The following is a 20,022-nucleotide window of genomic DNA, read 5'->3' as shown; positions in this document are numbered from 1 at the left end:
TACTCTATAATAGTGTTCTTAATTCATTCTAAGTAAGCTTTATTTGTTGGAATTCCATTTCACACAACTCTTCTAGATCCTCTTTCTCTTTTTTTTTTTTTTTTAAAGATTTGACAGAGAGAGACAGTGAGAGAGGGAACACAAGTAGGGGGAGTGGAAGAGGGAGAAGCAGGCTTCCTGCAGAGCAGGGAGCCCGATGTGGGGCTCGATCCCAGGACCCTGGGATCATGACCTGAGCCTAAGGCAGACGCTTAACAACTGAGCCACCCAGGCGCCCTGATCCTATCTCTTTCTTAAAGCCAGGCCCTTCTGCAGACAAACTGATAAATTTAACCAGGAAGGTTTGCTCCTGCCTACCTGAACCAGATGTTCTGGTTGCTGCTGGTGGTTTTTGTGGGTTGGAGCAGTGCTTCTTGAACTGTAATGTGCATGTGGATTCCCTGAGGATCTTGTTAAAATCCAGAGTCTGGTTACAGATCTGGGGTGAGGTCTGAAGTTCTGCCTTTCTAACAAGCTCCCAGGTAAAGCCATTGCTGTGAGTCCATGGACCACACTTTAAATAGCAAGGGTTTAGAGGCTATTTATGGCCATCTTTTCCACTCCAGAGTTTGGCACAAGACAGCTTGAGGGGCGCCTGGGGGGCTCAGTTGGTTAAGCATCTGCCTTCAGCTCAGGTCATGATCTCAGGGTCCTGGGATCGAGCTCCGCGTCAGGCTCCCTGCTCACCCGGGAGTCTGTTTCTCCCTCTCCCTCTACCCTCCACCCCCCACCCCACTCGTGCTCACTCACTTTCTCTCTCTCCCCTTAAATAAATAAATAAAATCTTAAAAAAAAAAAGAGCTTGATAATACCTTGGAAGGCAGATAAAGTTACTGTGTCAATATTGATTTAAATTGGGCAAGGAGAATTGGTTTACTAATGGTGTATTGGCTTATTATTTAGTGCACCTTCATTTATCTTTCCCTAGAGCAAAATTTTACTTTTCATACAAAGAATTTATATCATTTCAAAATGGGTAATGTTTATCCTTGAAATACTTTTTATCTTGTGTCTGTAATATGTTCCTTTCCCAAAATAGTATTTGATTTGTAATTACTTTGCAAAGAGAGCAATTTTTTTGTGTATTTCTAAATTAATACAGCCTAATACATGACAAGAATTTGTTATTAAACTTTCCATTAGGAAATTTTTGCAAGCATTTATCTAATATATAAAGAAATATTTTCAGTTGGAATCTCTGAATCAAGTGGTTTGTTTCTTTGAATGATTTTTTAAAAATCATCAATAAATATTCTTTTCGATGCTTACAGGAGAGCCATAGTTACATCATGAGAGGTTAATTTATTTGGATCTGGAATGTTTTTCAGTCGTCAGGATGTTCCTCATACATTGCAACTATTCCTATCAATATTTCATGAGTTTTAACTAATCGGGAGGGATTAATTATTAGCAACTATGAGCAAATTCCTGTAGGATTAGAACATAGGATGGGGCCAGGTTTGGTGGCAGGGATGTGTATACATAACGGAAAGTGAGGATAGAATGCAGAGAGATTCTCAGGCACCAATGATGAAATTTGCTTAGGTCATAATTATACCGTTCTTAGTGGAAGTTGATACATTCCTTAACGTGGCTCTCACATCTAGCAGGCACCCCTTTCTATTTTGCTTTCCTTCTCAGCATAATAGCCTTCCTCTACTTTTTCTACAAGACTTGGGCAACAGATCCAGGCTTCACCAAAGTTTCTGAAGAAGAAAGGAAAACGGTGAGCTTTCTTTATAATGTTACTTTTTTTTTTTTAAATAAGGAGGTCATAGCAATGTTGGTGTTTGTCATGGCTGGATCTCTCGTGTCTGGTACGTAATAGATGCAACATACATCAACAAAGTTGAGATTTCTCCACTGTCATGCTTTCGTTTATTTATGTAAAAATTTTCAAAAATATTTTTATTTTCTCTTAAGGTCATACCCACCAAGACTTTTTCAAATGTAATTTCTGTTAGCAAACATGATCTCGATTTCTTTATAGTAACACTGAGATAATGATCATTTAGCTTAAGTTCCCCCAATGTAATACATGGAGAGTAAGCAGGCAGGGGCAAGGGAGGAGTCCTTATTGACAAGAGATGCCCTCCTCTTCCTTAGATGCGAAGCTGTCAGTTGCCATGCATGGCTTCCTTCGCTTGTGAATGTTTAGAAGTCAGGGAGAGTATGGATGTCTGTGTTACTTCTAGCCAGTGTTCCTGAAAGACAAGCCCATGGTGCTTATAACTATCAGTTCTGGTGTCTACTGATGGGTTTTGTTGTTTTTTTTTTTTTATGAGTGTATATGTGTGTATGTATTTTTCTCTAGCAGATTATAACTGGGAGATGCTAGCCATTCAAAGGAGAGAAGAGGAGGTGTAATTTTTGTGCATTCTAATTTATTGGCTGTGGTTGAAAATGCAGCTTTGAAAAGTCAACATTATTTTCGGGTACAGGATGATTTGGTGGCAAGTATTCCACATTGCTTCTCTGGCTACCTGAGTTTGGAGAGAGAGCTGTGAGAATGGTATATAACCATGCATTATACATTCCCTGGTAAAACGTAATCATAAGGTCAAATTTCATGCCTTTCAGAATATCATCACCCTTGCAGAGACTGGCTGTCTGGACTTCAGAACATTTTGTACATCCTGTCTTGTGAGTCTTTTTTTTCCCGTAGTAAGAAAGCAAATTCTTGGGGCGCCTGAGTGGCTCAGTTGGTTAAGCGACTGCCTTCGGCTCAGGTCATGATCCTGGAGTCCCTGGATCGAGTCCCGCATAGGGCTCCCTGCTTGGCAGGGAGCCTGCTTCTGCCTCTGACCCTCCCCCCTCTCATGTGCTCTCTCTCTCTCATTCTGTCTGTCTCAAATAAATAAATAAAATCTTTAAAAAAAAAAAAAAGAAAGCAAATTCTTGGTAACATTTCTCATGTAAGCCTTTGTTAAATCTTCATGGTATATTTGTACACCTTCGTTTTTACCAGGTTCTAATTTTGTATTACTGTCAGAATAGTTTTCTGCCTTGAGCATATGAGGGAATGATGTTTATAGTTTCTTGAAGTTGCCCATGGTTAAATCTCTCTGAATGATCCGTAGTGTGTTTTGATTGCTTTTTCCCGCCGTGAAGCACGTATTAGAACTAACTTCAAGTCAGAGGCTCACGATGACCCTAGAAACCACCTAGTGAAACCTCTCATTTTGCAGTTGAGGAATCAAGGCCTAGAGGGAGGAAGTAACTTTCCTCAAATTATTGGCAGAGCCAGAAATGTAACTTGGGTTTCCTTTTTCCTTTTTCTTAATCCAGTGCTCAATTCTGCCGCCTGCTACTGCCTCACTTCCCCTTGGTCAGTGTGACTGGGCTCTGGAAGTCAAATCCCTTTTAGTGATGGCCTAATCAAAATAGATATTTGGAAGTAGATATTAATAAGGCATTCTAGAGCCTCTGTGTGAACTGATGATCTATTTAGGATTATTTGTGCCCATGTCTTTATGACTTAGGAGTAAGATTTTGCTTGTGATTTGTTACCACTTTAAGACGCTGATTTTTGCTCAGACCTGTCTTATTGCGCATTAGATAAGGAAGCCGTTAAGGTCACTGCACTGCCACGTGTGTAACTCCTGTGTCGCTCGATATGATCAGCATTGTCTGTGGACTGGACGGTGCATAGGTGAGAGATTGAATTTTTTTAGTTAACACTATGAAGTTAAGCATATATTTAGCTATGTGTGTGATTCATAGAAAAAATGGAAGGGCATCTAAGGGGTCCATTTTATAGCTCTTCCTTATCTGAGAATCCTTTTCACGGTTTAACAGTTCTGGAAAACTGTCCATGTTGATAATAATGAATGTGATTTGTATAGTATTTTAGAGTTTATAAAGCATTTTTGAATATAGTATCCTATTTGATCATCAGGGCACACCTTTGAGTTTGGTATTACTATCTCCATTTTAGAGGTGAAAAAATATAAAAGGTAAATTATTTGCTTGAGGTTATTTTAGTAATACCAGTCTTCTATACCAAATTACCAGGTTCTTACCATGTTTTGTGACTTGTCTCTCTCATTTACTTCTCCACTTGCCTCCTTCAAAGCTCAGGTAGGAGCCAGAACCAGAGATGATGGGGAGTATTCCTTGTCCTGGTCTATAGCCCTGAGTTTCCTCTGAGCGGTCACTGTAAAAACTAGGGGTATATTATGAGGAACTGCAGAGGAACTATGGTCATTTGTCTTCGGCAGAGGAAATGCTTTTAAAATCTTGAACAAAAGGCTGCTTCACAGTCGTGTTTCTTTGGTGCATTTTGATGTTCTCTGCTATTCCTAGAGAATAGGTGAAGAGGTAATTCTTAGGGCCCCAAGCTTCATGGACCCCATCCCATTGTAAAGATGGGATGGTTAGCATTATAGCAGGCTGAAAAAGCAACAGTAATGAGTCCATATCTATTTGCTGCTCTTCAGATTCATTTTCTCTATTCCCCTGATCAAGTGGATCCTTGATGTTCCAAAATTGTACTTCTTAAACTCGCTACATGGAAGGAAGAGATAGGGTATGGTTTGCCCAAAGTCCTGCCTTCTCACCTTCCTCCAGCGCAGTTATAGGCCATCCTAGAGCTTCATGTGTCTAGTAAATCTTGTTCTGTCCAAAAATGATGTCTTTTAGGTAAGCAACAAATAAATATTAGTTCAGCTAACATGGACAATTGACCATGATATATCAGAGCTGTTTGGTTTTGGTGTGGTGGTATTTAAAGGCAAAGCATAAGCTTATTTTTTACTTTGGTGAAGGCTTTTGACAGGATAGGGGTGAATAAGGTCTTGATCTGGAAAATCATTGTAAGAAAGTATTAAATATGTTTTTTTCTTTTTGATGTAGGTTTTGGCAACCATCGCTATTACATATTCTTCTTATTTTTCCTTTCCATCGTTTGTGATTGGATTATATATGAATCTTTCATCTGTAAGTATAAATTTTTCTTACAGTAAGCTCATGAACCCATACCCACATGCACTTTTCTTGGTAAATTCTTGTATATCACATTCTGCCTGGGTGACGATAAACCATACCCCTAATTAAAATGAAACGGCTGCCTCTAAGACTCAGCATTGGGAAGCTGCAAGAAATGCTCAAAGAGATTAGTTGTTAGCACTTGGCAAGAGATTGTACCTCACCTAAAGTGACCTTGATGAATTTGAGAAGTGGTCAATAATACAAATTCATTTAAGGCAGAGTATAGATTTATCACCTAGTGAAGTGAGGAAAAATTAGCTGCTCAGGAACAAAACTAGGGAAGTGAGAAGTAAAAAAAAAATAGGAAAAAGAACAGGTTGGCCGTGGAGAGGTTAAGGGTGGGAGGAAGTGATCACAGGAGAGAAAGAACAAAAGCCTGACCGTCCATGCTATTTGATAAATGTTGTCACAGGACTAATGGGACAACTAATAGTCTTTGAAAGTTTGGAAGTAATGTCTTAGAAGAAAACCTTAGACCATTTATTCTGCATCCCTGAGAAGGGAAAATAACTTCTCAGTAGCAGTGTGAACAGGAATGTAGGGGGCTCACGTAGGGAGTGACATCCAGCTGTTCCAAGGTGATTGACCAAGAAGAACAGGGTTTACATTGAAGCAAGAAGGATTTGGGTTAGCTCTTAACAATTGCATGGCTATGCTTCACAAACCTAACTGGGAAAACGTATAGCGCTTGTAGTTTATTTTGGCCTTAACTGTTTATTTCTTGCTTATTTTGAAGGCTTTGGGAGAATCTGGCCTCACTGCGAATCTGTTTCCACCCACCCTCCTGTTATATACATGCTCAGGTCTTAGATTTTGCCAGTAGCATACTGGTTTATATCCTGAGCTAAAATGTGGAATGATTCAGGAAGATGTTAGGAACGTTTTTTTCTACTTTATTTTCTTTTTCCCTTAAGCATCCTAAGTACCACCCCCCCTGCCTTCCCCGGCCCCCAGCTTTCTTTAGTTTAAAATTTTGTTTAGTTTTTGAAAAATAAATCTTCCTACTCTGTCCCTAAGCCTCCCAGTTCCCCTCCCCAGAAACATCCAGTATTACAACTTTTGGTTTGTTTGGGGTTTCATTTTTAAAGATGCTTAATATCTATGTGAACTGGTTTCTTTTTTGCCCTGCCATAGGCATGGAGAGGGCTTCAGTTACCTTGTCAGCCCCTTTCTTGTCTGACACCTTGGGTGTCTATGATCAGTAGGGAATGCTTTTTTTTTTTTTCAAGATTTTATTTATTTATTCATGAGAGACAGAGAGAGAGAGAGAGGCAGAGGGAGAAGCAGGCTCCCAAGGAGCAGGGAGCCCGATGTGGGACCCGATCCCAGGACCCTGGGATCATGACCCGAGCCGAAGGCAGACACTTAACCATCTGAGCCACCCAGGCGCCCCAGTAGGGAATGCTTTTGTAAGCTCAGTGTGACCGTCACTATCTCAAATGGATCTAATAGTCAGAAGGTTGAGATCCCTGATCTCCTTTCTTGTCAAAGGCCATCAGTAATCCTGAGCATTGGAATTCAAAAACCTCTTAAATTATGTCCTGTGGTGTAAGAAATAAAAGATTTCTTGACAGTTCTATTGAAAGAACTGCCCTTTTAAGGCCTAACAATAAAACATATTCCTGGAAAACCTTTTTAAGCCGGCCCATGGACCAACTTGTCCCTTGGACTTGATACTAAGGGAGAGGAGCCAGATTTTACACCACTCTTGTCTCTCCCACTTCTCTCTTCACTAAAAATAGTCACCTTTGTTTGGTGTCCATGTCCAGCAGAAGACTGTATTGATAAGGACAGAAGTAATTTTCCATCGCTTCCATTCTTCCCAAGTTGCTTTCTTATTACATGCATTGGTTCTTCCCTCTTCTTTGTCTTTATTCTCTGGCTCTGATCCAATTTTTATATTTTGTTTCTTAGGAATGGTCCCACTTTATATTCACTTGCAACCCTGTAGACTAGCTGAATGCATTTGGTTACTTTTATCCCATTTGTATTCCGACAGTATTTCTTTACACTAAATGGGGACATTGTGTCATTTATCATTACCTCACAGATGGAAAAAGTGAACTCGTGCTTCATTTTTCTAAGGAGGTCTCACTGTCATCCCACCCTCGTGGTTTCCCAGGGACATTCCTGTTGCTGGAGGCCTGACGGGCGCACGCCTCACTTGTGAGTCAGTGACAGCTACTTCTGGCTCTGTGTAGCGTCCATCCGTTTCATCTTCTGTGAGGTCTGCTTGCAGGGTGGACACTCAAAAGTGTCAGCCTCCTACAGGTTACAGGGAGAAAGATTTTAGATCGTTGTTAGAACATTATAACTGTCAGAGCTATCTAAAGAGGAAAAGGATCGGCTTGGAACAGTAGGAGTCCCCTGTCATTAGCCAATGACAGGAATGTATTATTAGCACATATGAAAGTTTTATATTGCATAAGATAATGTATGTGGCCATTTTGCCATATCTTTGACACTAAGTCTGAAATCAGTCCTATGAAAATTTCAGTTTGAGGTCATGCTGTATTATCAAAAAAGTTCCCAGAAGAGAGCAGTAGAAATCTATAAGCTGGAAGAAAGTAGATATTCTTTCCCATGCAGCAGCTGTTTCTTCTACCTTCTGTTGGGAATTATATTCTTTTTTTGTCATGTCAGGTGCATTGGGATGCATCTTTTTCTGCTGTCCTAACGAGAAGCTCTAAAGAGAGCGTAATTTGCCTTAACTTGTTGCCTTGATTACTACTCTGTGATGATTGTCCTTAGAATGCTTCTGACATATAGTCATGACAGATGGTTAGGAACCAAAGGAGACTTAAAAAGGGGGGAAAAATAGATTTTTTTTTTAAGATTATTTATTTATTTGAGAGAGAGAATGAGAGAGAGAGAGCATGAGAAGGGGAGGGTCAGAGGGAGAAGCAGACTCCCTGCCAAGCAGAGAGCCCGATGTGGGACTCGATCCCGGGACTCCAGGATCATGACCTGAGCCGAAGGCAGTCGCTTAACCAACTGAGCCACCGAGGCGCCCGGAAAAATAGATTTTTAAGACTAAAACGGACAAACAGGTGATAGTAGTCAGGGACTAATGTTCTTTCTGTCCTAGGAGTTCTTTTTTTTTTTTTTTTTTAAGATTTTATTTATTTATTTGAGAGAGAGAGAGCAAGCACATGAGAGGGGGGAGGGTCAGAAGGAGAAGCAGACTCCCCACCGAGCAGGGAGCCCGATGCGGGACTCGATCCAGGGACTCCAGGATCATGACCTGAGCCGAAGGCAGTCGCTTAACCGACTGAGCCACCCAGGCGCCCTCTGTCCTAGGAGTTCTTAAGTGCTGCTTTGGGAAGATGTCTGAAGCTACTTGTCAAATTGTCAGAGGCATTAATGAAACCTCAAGGTGCAAATTTACAGAGTTCTTACTTCAAAAATAATTTGCCCTTTATAAACGGTCATGGTACTACAAAAGTCATTGGCTTCACAAAACCTTGAAGATTTGTTCCCTTGTTCCTGCTCTACCTACTTGCATTCTCCTTACTGCTACTCTTAGCTACATGGCTTAGGGGGTCACGAAGGCCATAGTGAAGTCCTCTCTTTTCCTAGGGTGTCGCTCTCATGATTCCCTTACCTGAACTTTCTCTCTCTACAAGATAAATCATGGTGCCATTGCAGAAATACACCCAATAACCACGTGTGCTGTTAGGTCATGTTCCAATGGTATCTGGGTGCTTACAGGATTTCTTGTGCCTACAGCAGTGGCCTGTTGATCTGAACCCTTAATAAGAGTTTATTCAGTGCTATAACAGGCTCATCTCTTGCTGTGTATCCTGGATAAGATAAAGGGTTTTCCAAGCAGATATTTATTAAATACAGCTATTCTCCATTATCAAGTCCTTGAACGGTTAACCTTGGGCCAGTGTATTTTATGCTGAATAGGATGGTTTTAGTGGTGGTCTTACGGACCTTTTTTGCTTTTATTCCTTTACTGCCAACCACCAATGCAATGCTATCATAGCCTTCACGAGCCTGAAGTACCATTTTTTTCATCTTTGTTAGTTAAGCTGGCATTTGGAAGATAAATTCTTTTTTTTTTTTTTTTTAAAGATTTTATTTATTTATTTGAGAGAGAGAGAGCATGAGAGGGGGGAGGGTCAGAGGGAGAAGCAGACTCCCCGCCGAGCAGGGAGCCCGATGCGGGACTTGATCCTGGGACTCCAGGATCATGACCTGAGCCGAAGGCAGTTGCTTAACCAACTGAGCCACCCAGGCGCCCTGGGAGATAAATTCTTAAAGTTGGGTTCTAGTCTGTGTTACCATGTCTTACTTTCTCTTCTGCCTGAATAGAAGAGCAATGATTTTATCTTCTTGAAGAATGATCACTAGTTTGTTGCCTTTTTAAATAATGAGTTCCTTTTTTTGTGAATTCACAGATTGGTCAAATCATTGTGCCACAACATTCAGAGAAGATGGACTATGGACCTACCTCAATCAGATTGTGGCCTGTTCCCCTTGGGTTTTATATATCTTTATGCTAGCAGCTTTCCATTTCTCTTGGTCCACATTTTTATTATTAAATCAACTCTTTCAGGTATTTATTTCTCTTCTTATAATGCCTTTGAGTAAAATTTCCAGTAGCCTGTAACAAGGTAGAAAGACTTGACTTTTAAATCAGAAGGCTTTCGGGTCTTAGTTCCACCTGTCGATTACTCTCTGGGTATAGGCATGTCAGTTGACTCTTGAATTTCAGTTTCCTTGTCTGTAATATGGAGTTGATAATGCTACGCTCACAGGATCGTGTAAAGGTTGGAATAATAAGTTGTTATCTTGTGCCTAGGAATGATCTAATCTGACCTTTTTATTTTATGGATAGAGTTACAGAGAGGTGAATTGAATTGCTCAGGATCACTCAGTGAGTAGTGAAATCAGAACTAGAAACTTAGGTCTTCTGACAGCCTATTCAAAGGCTTTTTTCATCATACAGTTAAGTCATAAGGTGTGTGAAAACATGATATAAAATATAAAAAGCATTGTGAGATGCTTTTAAAGACATTTGTGAGATGATTATCTTCCCTCATTTTTTCCAACCCTGTTTATATCCCGTTTATTATGCAGTGCTTAAGTGGATAGAAGGGGGGAAGAAATGCAAGATCCATCACCAACCAGTGGACGTGGTAATTACACTTCCAGAGAAGATCACGGCCATTAGAGAGTTCACGCTCGAGGGCAGTAGCCACATTCAGCTTCCTATGAAGCTCTGTCCTTTTCCTGCTGCCTGCCTTCCTCTAGGAGCATAACCTAATTCTTGTTGTTGCTATGGCCTGCCCTCGTGGAATGGACAGCCGTGATCAGTCTGAGCCAATTACTGTAAGACCTCAGATAATTAGAGCATTACTCATCGAAAGCAAAATGCATTCCACTTTTACAGGGAAGTAACCAATTCTACAATAATAATAATAATAATAATAATAAAGAAATAAAGACAGACAAAGGAAAAAACGCTAAGGAAAGGAATGAAGCTGGTAACACTGAACCAAGGCCTCTGAATGTTCATCTTCATCTCCTGCCCCTTTGGTATCTACAGATTCAGGCACAAAGAATGAATATTAGCATCACTGATTGTTAATATCTTATAATACCTAATATTTATATATGCTTTACATAATCCAAAGCATTTTCCTATCTATTTGCTGACAAACAGTTAAGGTATAGACTGTGCCAAAGCAGTGTCTCCATTTTATAGATGAGAAAACTAAGCCTATGAGAGGTCGAGTGCCTTGTTTTGGCCATGTGGCTGGTGAGAGGTGGAATTAGAAGTAGAACCGAAGATTTGAGACCTCCATTCTAATTCTCTTCCTTCTTTTCTGGACTCTTAGGGCAAGTACAGATACATATGAGACTATAATACCAACTTTTTAAAAGAAAGCTTAATGTTTCTTATACTTTCTAAGGCAAGAAAATGGACTCAAAGTTTTGGATACTTTTCTAATACAGGAATTCAGGGTAAAGTTGTTTTCTTAATAAAACAATTCAGTTGTTTGAAGCCTTTCATTTGCTGACTGCTCTAGTGAGTCATGGGTTTGACTGTAGCAAGTCAAACGGAGCATAGACTGTGGTAAGGACCATGAGATATGGTGAGAATAAAGTGAGAACTTTATTCTCACGCTGACTGAGGTGTCCGTCTAAGTTCTGCCGCTTTCGAAGCTGTTGTGTGACCTTGGACCAGTTACTTCACCTCTGGAAGCCTCTGCACTGGGTATTTTAGATATATTATGTCAAATCCTTCAACAGTCTGATGAGGGAGGATGGTGTGATAATCTCTGTTTTATGGATAAGGACCTTGATGTTTGAGTTGTTTTGAGGATTAAATGGAGTAACTCAGTGAATAGTAGGGTTTTAAAGATTTGGAGGTTTTTAAGTTACCTTAACTCTTACCCTTCCCCAAATTATGGATTTAAATGTCCTTCACTCCAGATTAACTTTTTCATTTGGCCCTTTCCAAAGGGCCATGTATGTAAGAAGCATATACAAGGTGAGATAATTGCAGTAAAAATGACCTTATATAGTTTTATTCATCTAAAACTTACATGCTGCATGTGTTGAGAATCTAAACAGGCTTCTAAGCCATGACTTGAATTACTAAAGCAATTATTTTATGACTGTGCTTTGTTGAAGGTTAATAAAAACAGTCACTTAAAAAAATAAATGCTTAGGGGCACCTGGCTGGCTCAGTCGGAAGAGCGTGGGACTCTTAATCTCGGGGTCATGAGTTCGAGCCCCATGTTGGGTGTAGAGATTACTGAAAAATAAATAAGTAAACTTTTAAAGAAATGATCAGCTACTAGATTTACTTAGTCTCATTTAGAGCTGTTGAGTCGTTATCCTGACCGTGATCCTTGGTTAGACAGAAGGCTAGGTTATACTGTCTTCGGGGGAGTACTGAATGTTTAGCACTGTCTTGTGATGCACTACGAGTGACAGAACCTCAGTATAATAGTATTTTTCATGTACCTTCCAACCTTCTTTTGCAGATTGCTTTTCTGGGCCTGACCTCCCACGAGAGAACCAGCTTGCTGAAGCAGAGCAGGCATATGAAACAGACATTGTCCCTCAGGAGGACCCCATACAAGTAAGTCAGATCTATTTTGGCCGCTGTGTCCTGTGGAGGATGCTAGTCTAGCCATTGGTTTCCCAGCCTACTGCCACCACCCAGGCTGTGCTGCTCTCCTCTAACTTGCTGTCTGGTGGAGTTGAACCTCTTTTTTCTTGGAAGCCTCAGTGACAGGAGATGAGTGGTAAGGTCATGAGCCCCAAGGTGGTAAGAATTTGGGACTTAGTCTGCTGGACTCAGCACAAATAGTTAAGTGACTTTGAAGTTTTGCCAAGATGGGGAAGCTCTCTAGTCAAGCCACATGGTCACAAGATTGCATGTTGCTGGCATGACGTCAGTGTGAGATAACCAAGAATTCCAGCCACAAGGCTCTCTGCAGAAAGCATTAGATTGTGAGCTTTGCCAAGATTTTCCACCTGCCTTTCTATCACTAGTAATTCTTTTAGCCCTGTGTTTAATGTGCCCATCTGTGTCAGGGAGAAGCTAGTGCTTTGGGTTTGGGGTGTGGTTGCTCCAGGGCATCGGTTGTATAAAACCTGTCCTCAGTTGAAAATGGGAGTGTTTGTAAGGAAGGCTGTCATCTTACGATATGAATGATCGGGCTTTGAAGCTTATCTCCCTGTCCTACATATCGGGGTCTTGGAGGCTGGGAGTGCTGCAGAGGTCACCCTGAGCCCTCAGGGGATTTAACGCTTACTTGCATATCTCATGAGTAGTCTATTTTAAAGCACACTCGTGGTACAAGATGAAACTGTTAGGCTGTTAGACAAGGAAATCAGAGCCTTGGATAGGACTATGATCTGTGTTTAGAGAGGAGAGGAATTGACTTAATTGGGAAGAGATGGCTAAGGTGATGGAGGTTGGCCGGTGGTGCTAAGCTTGTGATGATTGGTTCAGACTGGCAAGGATAAAACCCTTTCCCAGTAGTTTAACCAGAGGAATAAGGATGAAAGCCTTTGTGACCGAGGTGGAATTTTCAGCTGAGCCTTGAGAGCTGTGGGATGGGGCCTGACAGAGAAGGACAGAAGGGGATTTCAAGCCCTAAAGAGCCTGAAAGAAGGGGCTGAGATGAAAGAACTGGGGCATGTTTGGGAATTACTGAGTAAGGGCAACATACCCTGGAGGAACTAACAGGAAAGCCTTAGAACTCCTTTGCATCTCGCTTCCACAAACCTGCCCACATTGAAGATTTGTCTTGTTTGTCTTACCCTAAGTTACTTGTATTCACTAACTAGCTCTGGAGGAGTGTTGATGGTACTTTCCTGACAACTCTCCCCACAGCAGCAATGGCATAGTCCTCCTCACGCACAGATATGTTTTAATGCGTATGGGGGTTGGTTTTAATAAGGTTTTTGGAGGACCAGACAGTGTCCAATTGGTAAGATTAATTGGAAGGAGCGCCTTCCTTTTTCCTGGAACCGCCATCTTCCAGTAATTCGCCAAAATGACTAGCACCAAGGAGAGAGGAGAGGCACCCACTGTATGTTCTCTAGACTTTTTAGAAAACATGGAGTTGTTCCTTTGGCCACATACATGCGAATCTACAAGAAAGGTGATACTGTAGACATCAAGGGAATGGGCACCGTTCAGAAAACAACGCCCCACAAGTGCTACCATGGCAGAACTGCAAGAGTCTACAGTGTCACCCAGCATGCTGTTGTCGTAAACACACAAGGGCAAGATTCTTGCCAAGAGAACTAATGTACGTATTGAGCTTATTAAGCACTCAAAGAGCTGAGATGGCTTCCTGAAGCATGTGAAGGAAAATGATCAGAAAAAGAAGGAAGCCAAGGAGAAAGGTACTTGGGTTCAACTGAAGGGCCAGCCTGTTCCACCCAGAGAAGTGCTGCACTTTGTGAGAACCAGTGGAAAGGAGCCTGAGCTGCTAGAACCCATTCCCTCTGAATTCATGGTATGATAGGTCTAAAAAAAGACAAAAGACCCCTGGACTATAAAAAATCAATCAGTCGATCAATCAATCAGTCATTGGAAGGCATTGAGACAGGGCCATGTTTTACTTAGGAAGTTTAGGAAAAAACCCACTTTGTTGACTATAATGTTTCTGGCCTTTCTGGCCTTTGAGATCATCAAAATGCGAATCAGGGCAATGGGAATGGAAAGAAGGACACTTATTGATGGCAGTCACCATTCCAGTGAGTGGGGGACTCAGAAGGAAATTAAGTTGCTGGGCAGAAGCCAGGGAATCTCGAAATAGGGATTCAGGTCCAGAAATGGAACTGGGCTTCAGTTTTAATGTCCTCTGAGCTGGGGACCTGTCTGATTCACCTCTGGATTCCTGCTACAGGATCTTCAAAGGACTTTGTATAAATTCTCAGTGAATGTTTCTGGTCTGAATGAATGTTCCAACAGGAAATGTAGTAAGATGTGTTCTCTTCCTTCCTTGGCAGCCTTGGGCTCACACAGAACCTCGCAGATTTCTTTCAGTGTGGCTGCTTCGGCTTAGTGAAGCCCTGTGCCGTGGATTGGACGTCACAATACACCATGGTCTTCCACCCAGCAAAGGAGAAGGTTCTTCGTTCCGTATGAAGAAAAGCAACCCCAGACTCTCCCTCTGACCTGCTAGCATTTATGTTGATGCCCTGTGGTCTGCAAGTGAAGTGAAGATTCAGAGTTCACCTAAGCCCAAAGGAAAATGCAGGTGGTTTTTAAAGCTATTTGGTAAAAAGTTCTCAATAAAGGCATTACACTTTTAGATTTAGCAGGATGGACTGTTCCTGAACAATCTTGGCAGACATCTAAAGAAACTTATATTTTTCACAAGAAAATACAAGTTACATTTTTTTGGAGATAATATTCACTAATTATGGATAAAATGTGGTATTTTCAAATACTTTATTGGTTGTTTCAAAATAGTACTATTCTTTAAACTTGTAATTTTTGATAAATTATTTGTGTTTGTTTTATCTATAAATATGTAAAAAATATTTAAATAGATGTATCTGTTTTGCTTTCACACTTAATAAATTTTTTTTTTTGTAGTTGAGATTTCATTTCTGACACTTAACACTTTTAGAATCTTAAATTGAGAAAAGGTGTATATAGGACATAAAGAAACTGATTGGTGATTCCAGGAATGAGTTGAGCTCTCTGTTAACACCAGTAAGCAAGATTTAATTTAGTTTTCCATCTTACTTAGAAAATTGAACAGAGGCAATCTTAAAGATTAATTACTGTTTTTACTTAGTACCCTCAAAACATTAGACTGATGTGATTGTAATTGCTAATTTCCCTTAGTCTGGAGGGAAAACGAATTCAACTTTAACTATTGGTATTGTATATAAATGCCCCTGGGCACGGCCCCTTCCTGCTGAAAACCATTACTTACGGTTCCGTTGCTCTTGGGGTAAAGGCTAAAATTCTCATCATGACCTCCAAGGTCTTGAATAATATAACCATATTTTGTATACCAGTCTCACTCTGGACCACGCTTTGTACTGGAACCACATTGACCTTTCAGTTTTCCAGGGATCCATTCTTTCCTCTATAGAGCCTTTACAAATAAGGAAACTAAAGCCTAAAGAAGTTCCTGTCTTCTCCAAGGTCACTTAGACACTAAATGGGGTCGCAACTCTAGGAGTGCCGGTCATGTTGAATACCGTCCGACACACTGTATGTGTTCAGTAAACATTTAAATTCATTGAATGAATGAATGGTTTTTAAGCAGGATGTGATGTGATCATAATTGTTTGAAGACTGATTCTCTACTGGGGGACAGAAGGACTTTCTCAAGCTATATTCTTTCCCTTTCTCTCTCTTCAGACTCTACCAAGTATGTATTCTCAAATTATGGTCCATACACCATTTAATCAGAATTACAGGGATGGGGCAGGGGCTCACTTGTTTAAAATTCAAATACCCCGCCTCACACCTTCCAAACGACTATATTCCAGCACTTCTAATTGACATGTAATAAGGAAAGCACATTTCATTAATTTAAATTATTCCATAGGTATTTATTGAACACCATGATAGGTCTTTCAGGCCATAAAACATTTAATTGGGCACAGTAATCACAGAGCTTGCAGTCTAGAGGGAAAGCTAAGATAAATGAGCCTATAGTATAATGTAGAAAATATTAAAAGCTATAAGAGGGGTACAAATAAAATATTGTTAGAGTTTAGAGGTTGGAGAGAGCCTCAATGGATGTGATCAAGTGTTTATGGACAATAAGGCATTAGAAGGGGTTTTTCAATGATACTTAGTTTGGAAATATGGAGTTGGAAGTGAAAGGCATTCTCATGGAGAGAACTCTACAAGTGAAGACAATGGGAGAGTCTGAAGTGTAGTTAAGAACCATGACAGGCTGGGTTTATAGGGTGTTTAAAGTGGGGAGCTTGGTCAGTAAATTGGACTTGTTGATTGGGACTAGATCTCCAGGAGCCTTGAATGTTAAGCTAAGGAGCTGTATTTAAGTGAGCAATAATGAGCTATTTCTTTACTCACTTGTCAGTAAAAAGTCCTCTTATATCCTCTTGTCTGCTCTCACCAACCCCTGCCAAGTAATTACTCTCAAATTGGGGTCCATAGACCATTTACATCAGAATAACAGGCCTGGGATAATGATGGGGGTGGTGTCTGAGGATCACTTATTTAAAATTCAAATTCCTAGGATGCCTGGGTGGCTGATTCGGTTAAGCGGCTGCCTTCGGATCATGGGCTCAGGTCATGATCCGGGGTCCTGGGATCAAGCCCCGTGTCTGGCTCCCTGCTCAGCAGGGAGCCTGCTTCTTCCTCTGCCTGCTGCTCCCCCTGCTTGTCTGACAAATAAATAAAATCTTTAAAAAAATAAAATTTAGATTCCTCTTCTCAGACCTTCCAGAGGTCTGAGGAGTGAGTCTTGGAATCTCAGTTTTTATCAGGTTCCCCAAATGATTCTTACATTTACATGATACAGTTTGGGAATCACATTTACATGATACAGTTTGGGAATCATTTACGTAAGGACTCTTACACCACCATTCCATTGTGGCTGTTCCTCAGGCACATGTTCGTGGGAGAGTTTTAAGAAAAAAAAAGTTTGAGAGTTGGTGTTTTATAGCTAGGCATCCTGGGTTTGAGTCCTGGATCTGCCAATTATAAGTGCCTTTTACCCCTGAACAAATGACTTACCTCTATAATGCTCTAGTTTCCTCATTTGTATCATGTGGATAATAATAGTAGATAACTCCAAATGTTGTGCTGAGGATTAAATGTGTTAATAACCTAGAAAGTGCTTAGAATTCTACGTGGCACATAATAAATGCTCGATAAATGCTATTAATTCAGGAATCTTTGGAAAATTGACTATAGAGGTAAGGAAATGTGCCATATTCACCCTTCCATACTCTGTGTTCTGTGTTTGGGGACTACGATTCTCAAAACTACAGTTTTCCTTGTCAGCTGATTTTCCATTAAGTTTGGCCAGTAGAGGAGGAGGAGGGGAGAAGAGACTTCCTTCCACTCTTCTTACCAGCTAGTCCTCTCAGTGTTGTTCCTACGGTGGCCCTTCACCCTGATGGTGACAGTTGGAATCTGTCTAGCTTTTCTCCAGAGTTCCCCAAACCACCTCCATTGTTGTCCCTTAGAAGCCCCAGCAGGACCCAGATAGGGCTGTCTGCTGGGAGGTCTGGCTCCTAGCCCTGGGAAACCTGGCCTGGAGGCATCTGAATTAGGGCGCTCCTATCTCTTCTCTTTGTTTGTCGCGGCTGCTTCCCGCAGGTCCCATCTCTGCGCTAAATCAGTGTGCTTCTCTTTACTTTTTGAAAAAGATTAGCAACTGCTTCGTCAATTCCATTATTTTCTCTCTGTTAAAAAACACAAAACAAAACAAAAAGCCTAGTGTGGTCTCTGTTTTTCTGACTGGACCCTGACAGATCTAGAATGTTAGAGATAAGCTTTTAATAATATTCTAGGCAAGAAGTGATGAAGGCGCAGATTACTGATTGAATGTGGGGGGAAGGGAAGGGAGAGTTCAAAGATGACTTGGAACCCAGTAAATGAGAGGGTGGCAGTGCTCTTCTGAGAAGTAAAGAAAGCCATGGAGAGACTAGGTGATGAGTTTGGTGGGTGGGGGCTACTGAATTTGAGGTATCGCAGGCTGTGCAGTGGAAAAGTCTGGAAGGCAGCTGTAAAGAGACCGGGGCATGGATGGGAGTCATGAACACAGATGGATGAGGTTGTCACAGGAAAGAGGTAGAAAAATGAGATGCAAATGAAATGGGGAGTTGCCCACCTGGAATGGGAAGATCAATTCTAGAAAGAGACCAAAGATGACAACTCATGCAAACGAAGAAAATATGAGGGGGTGGGGGCGGGGAGCAGGAACATGACCTTACAGAATATGGATTTAGGGAGCTGGAGATGAGGAGGAGGGACCAGCGGGGAGGTGAGAGTACAGTGGCATAGAATTCAAGAAGAATTCAAAGAGGAAGGAGTCACTCGTCAGGAGCTGAGGAGAGGACAACTGAAGAAAGATGGGCGTTGTGGCTAGGAGGGTAGTGGTGGGCTCAGTGGAGCCGTGGCGGCAGGGAGTGGGGTGGGCAGCAGGGAGGGCACCGCCTGATGCGCAAGCAGTAAGGACCAGATGGAACAGAGTCCTATGGCTTGGCTTTGAGAGGAGCAGGGAGAAGGTGGTAGCTTAGGGGCGAAGTGGCCAGGTTGGGGCTTGTTTGGTTTGTCGGGGCCAGGGGAGTGGGACTCTTACCCTGCGATGCCAGAACTTCATTCCTTTCCCCATATATCTGTGTAGTCCTATCGGAGATTGCATTTGAATCCCTTCCACAATTATTAGCATCCTGAGGATGCTCCCTGTGGCTTAGCAGACAGGCTGTACACTGAGCAGCGAGAAGTGGAATATCTTGGGTATAGCACATTTGGTATTATAGCTGCGAGTATTTCAGTGCAGGGAGTTCATGCAGTAATAACCATCCCCCACATCTCAATGCCTTAACAGAAGCCTTCTTTCCCCCTCTTGTTACAGCCCGCATAGCTGTTTGCAGACACTCTAACCTGCAGGGACCCAAGCTCCCTCCCAGCTAGTGCTCCCACCATTTTCTAGAGCCTCAGGGCCTCCTGGCCCTTCTGCATCCACAGATGTGGGAAGAGAATGGAGACTGTCCTGGAGGTCTTGGGGGCTTCAAGTCCCGTGTCCCATGTCCCATGTCCCAGCTGATGGTAGATGAGCCTGGAAAATGTAGGACATTGCCCAGGAAGTTGAGGGGAAACACAAAGACCGCTAAACAACAATAAGGTTCTTTCTTTGTTTTGCTGTGTTTTTTTTTTTTCTCATTTCCAAACTCCTTCACTCTGCACATAATAATCTCTTCTTTTACATTCTAGCAGAATTTGCTTGTAGTCCAGCCTACACTCCCACTTCATTCGCTCAACAAATGTTTACACGGTGCCTACTGTTCCTAGAGCACCATGAATACATACATGTCACATTTTAACAAGGAAGCGGAGGGGAATTCAAAATCGCAATGTAGAGAGAGCAGTGCTGCGTCACTTACATACTGCCTGTGTATCCAGAGGTGGATTAATTCTGCTCAGGAAGTTCAGGAAGGATGTTGCAGAGGAGATGGCATTTGAGGCTGACTTGATGATAGGAGTTCGCCAGGCTGAGAAGTTGGGTGGGGTGGTGAAGATGGGGGTGGGGGGTGGGGCTCTGTCTTCTAGGCGTTTCAGGCAAAAAGATCAGTATTAGCAAAAGCATGATGGGGTGAGGATGCTTGGCCTATTTGGAAAGCTTCAAATCTGAGTGTAGCTGGAGCTCATCTGGAAGAGATGGTCTAAAGCTAAGTTGAAGGGTGAGTCCAAAGTCAACTTGTGAAAGTCCTTATGTGATATACTGTTATGGGCCAAATTTGGTATTATAGCTTTCTGTTGTTTGAGCCAAACCTGTCCATGGTCCT

At 41.7% G+C, this 20,022-nt stretch overlaps 1 protein-coding gene across 1 annotated transcript in view; it reads left to right on the top strand.

Annotated features, from left to right (window-relative positions):
• ZDHHC13 (zDHHC palmitoyltransferase 13) overlaps positions 1-15,111 on the top strand; it is a 38,901-nt gene extending 23,790 nt beyond the window's left edge. Inside the window, exons 9-15 of the mRNA XM_081799112.1 lie at positions 1,607-1,765; positions 2,620-2,682; positions 3,598-3,691; positions 4,894-4,977; positions 9,435-9,592; positions 12,033-12,130; positions 14,521-15,111. Coding sequence (XP_081655238.1) covers positions 1,607-1,765; positions 2,620-2,682; positions 3,598-3,691; positions 4,894-4,977; positions 9,435-9,592; positions 12,033-12,130; positions 14,521-14,659 — 795 coding nt within the window. The 3' untranslated portion in view covers positions 14,660-15,111. The remainder of the gene's footprint in view (positions 1-1,606; positions 1,766-2,619; positions 2,683-3,597; positions 3,692-4,893; positions 4,978-9,434; positions 9,593-12,032; positions 12,131-14,520) is intronic.
• The last annotated feature ends 4,911 nt before the right edge of the window (positions 15,112-20,022 follow it).

This window comes from Leptonychotes weddellii, chromosome 11 (assembly GCF_054177405.1).
Source record: "Leptonychotes weddellii isolate Sample4059 chromosome 11, ASM5417740v2, whole genome shotgun sequence".
NCBI classification, from domain to species: domain Eukaryota; kingdom Metazoa; phylum Chordata; class Mammalia; order Carnivora; family Phocidae; genus Leptonychotes; species Leptonychotes weddellii.
This window is presented reverse-complemented; position numbering and strand designations above follow the sequence as displayed.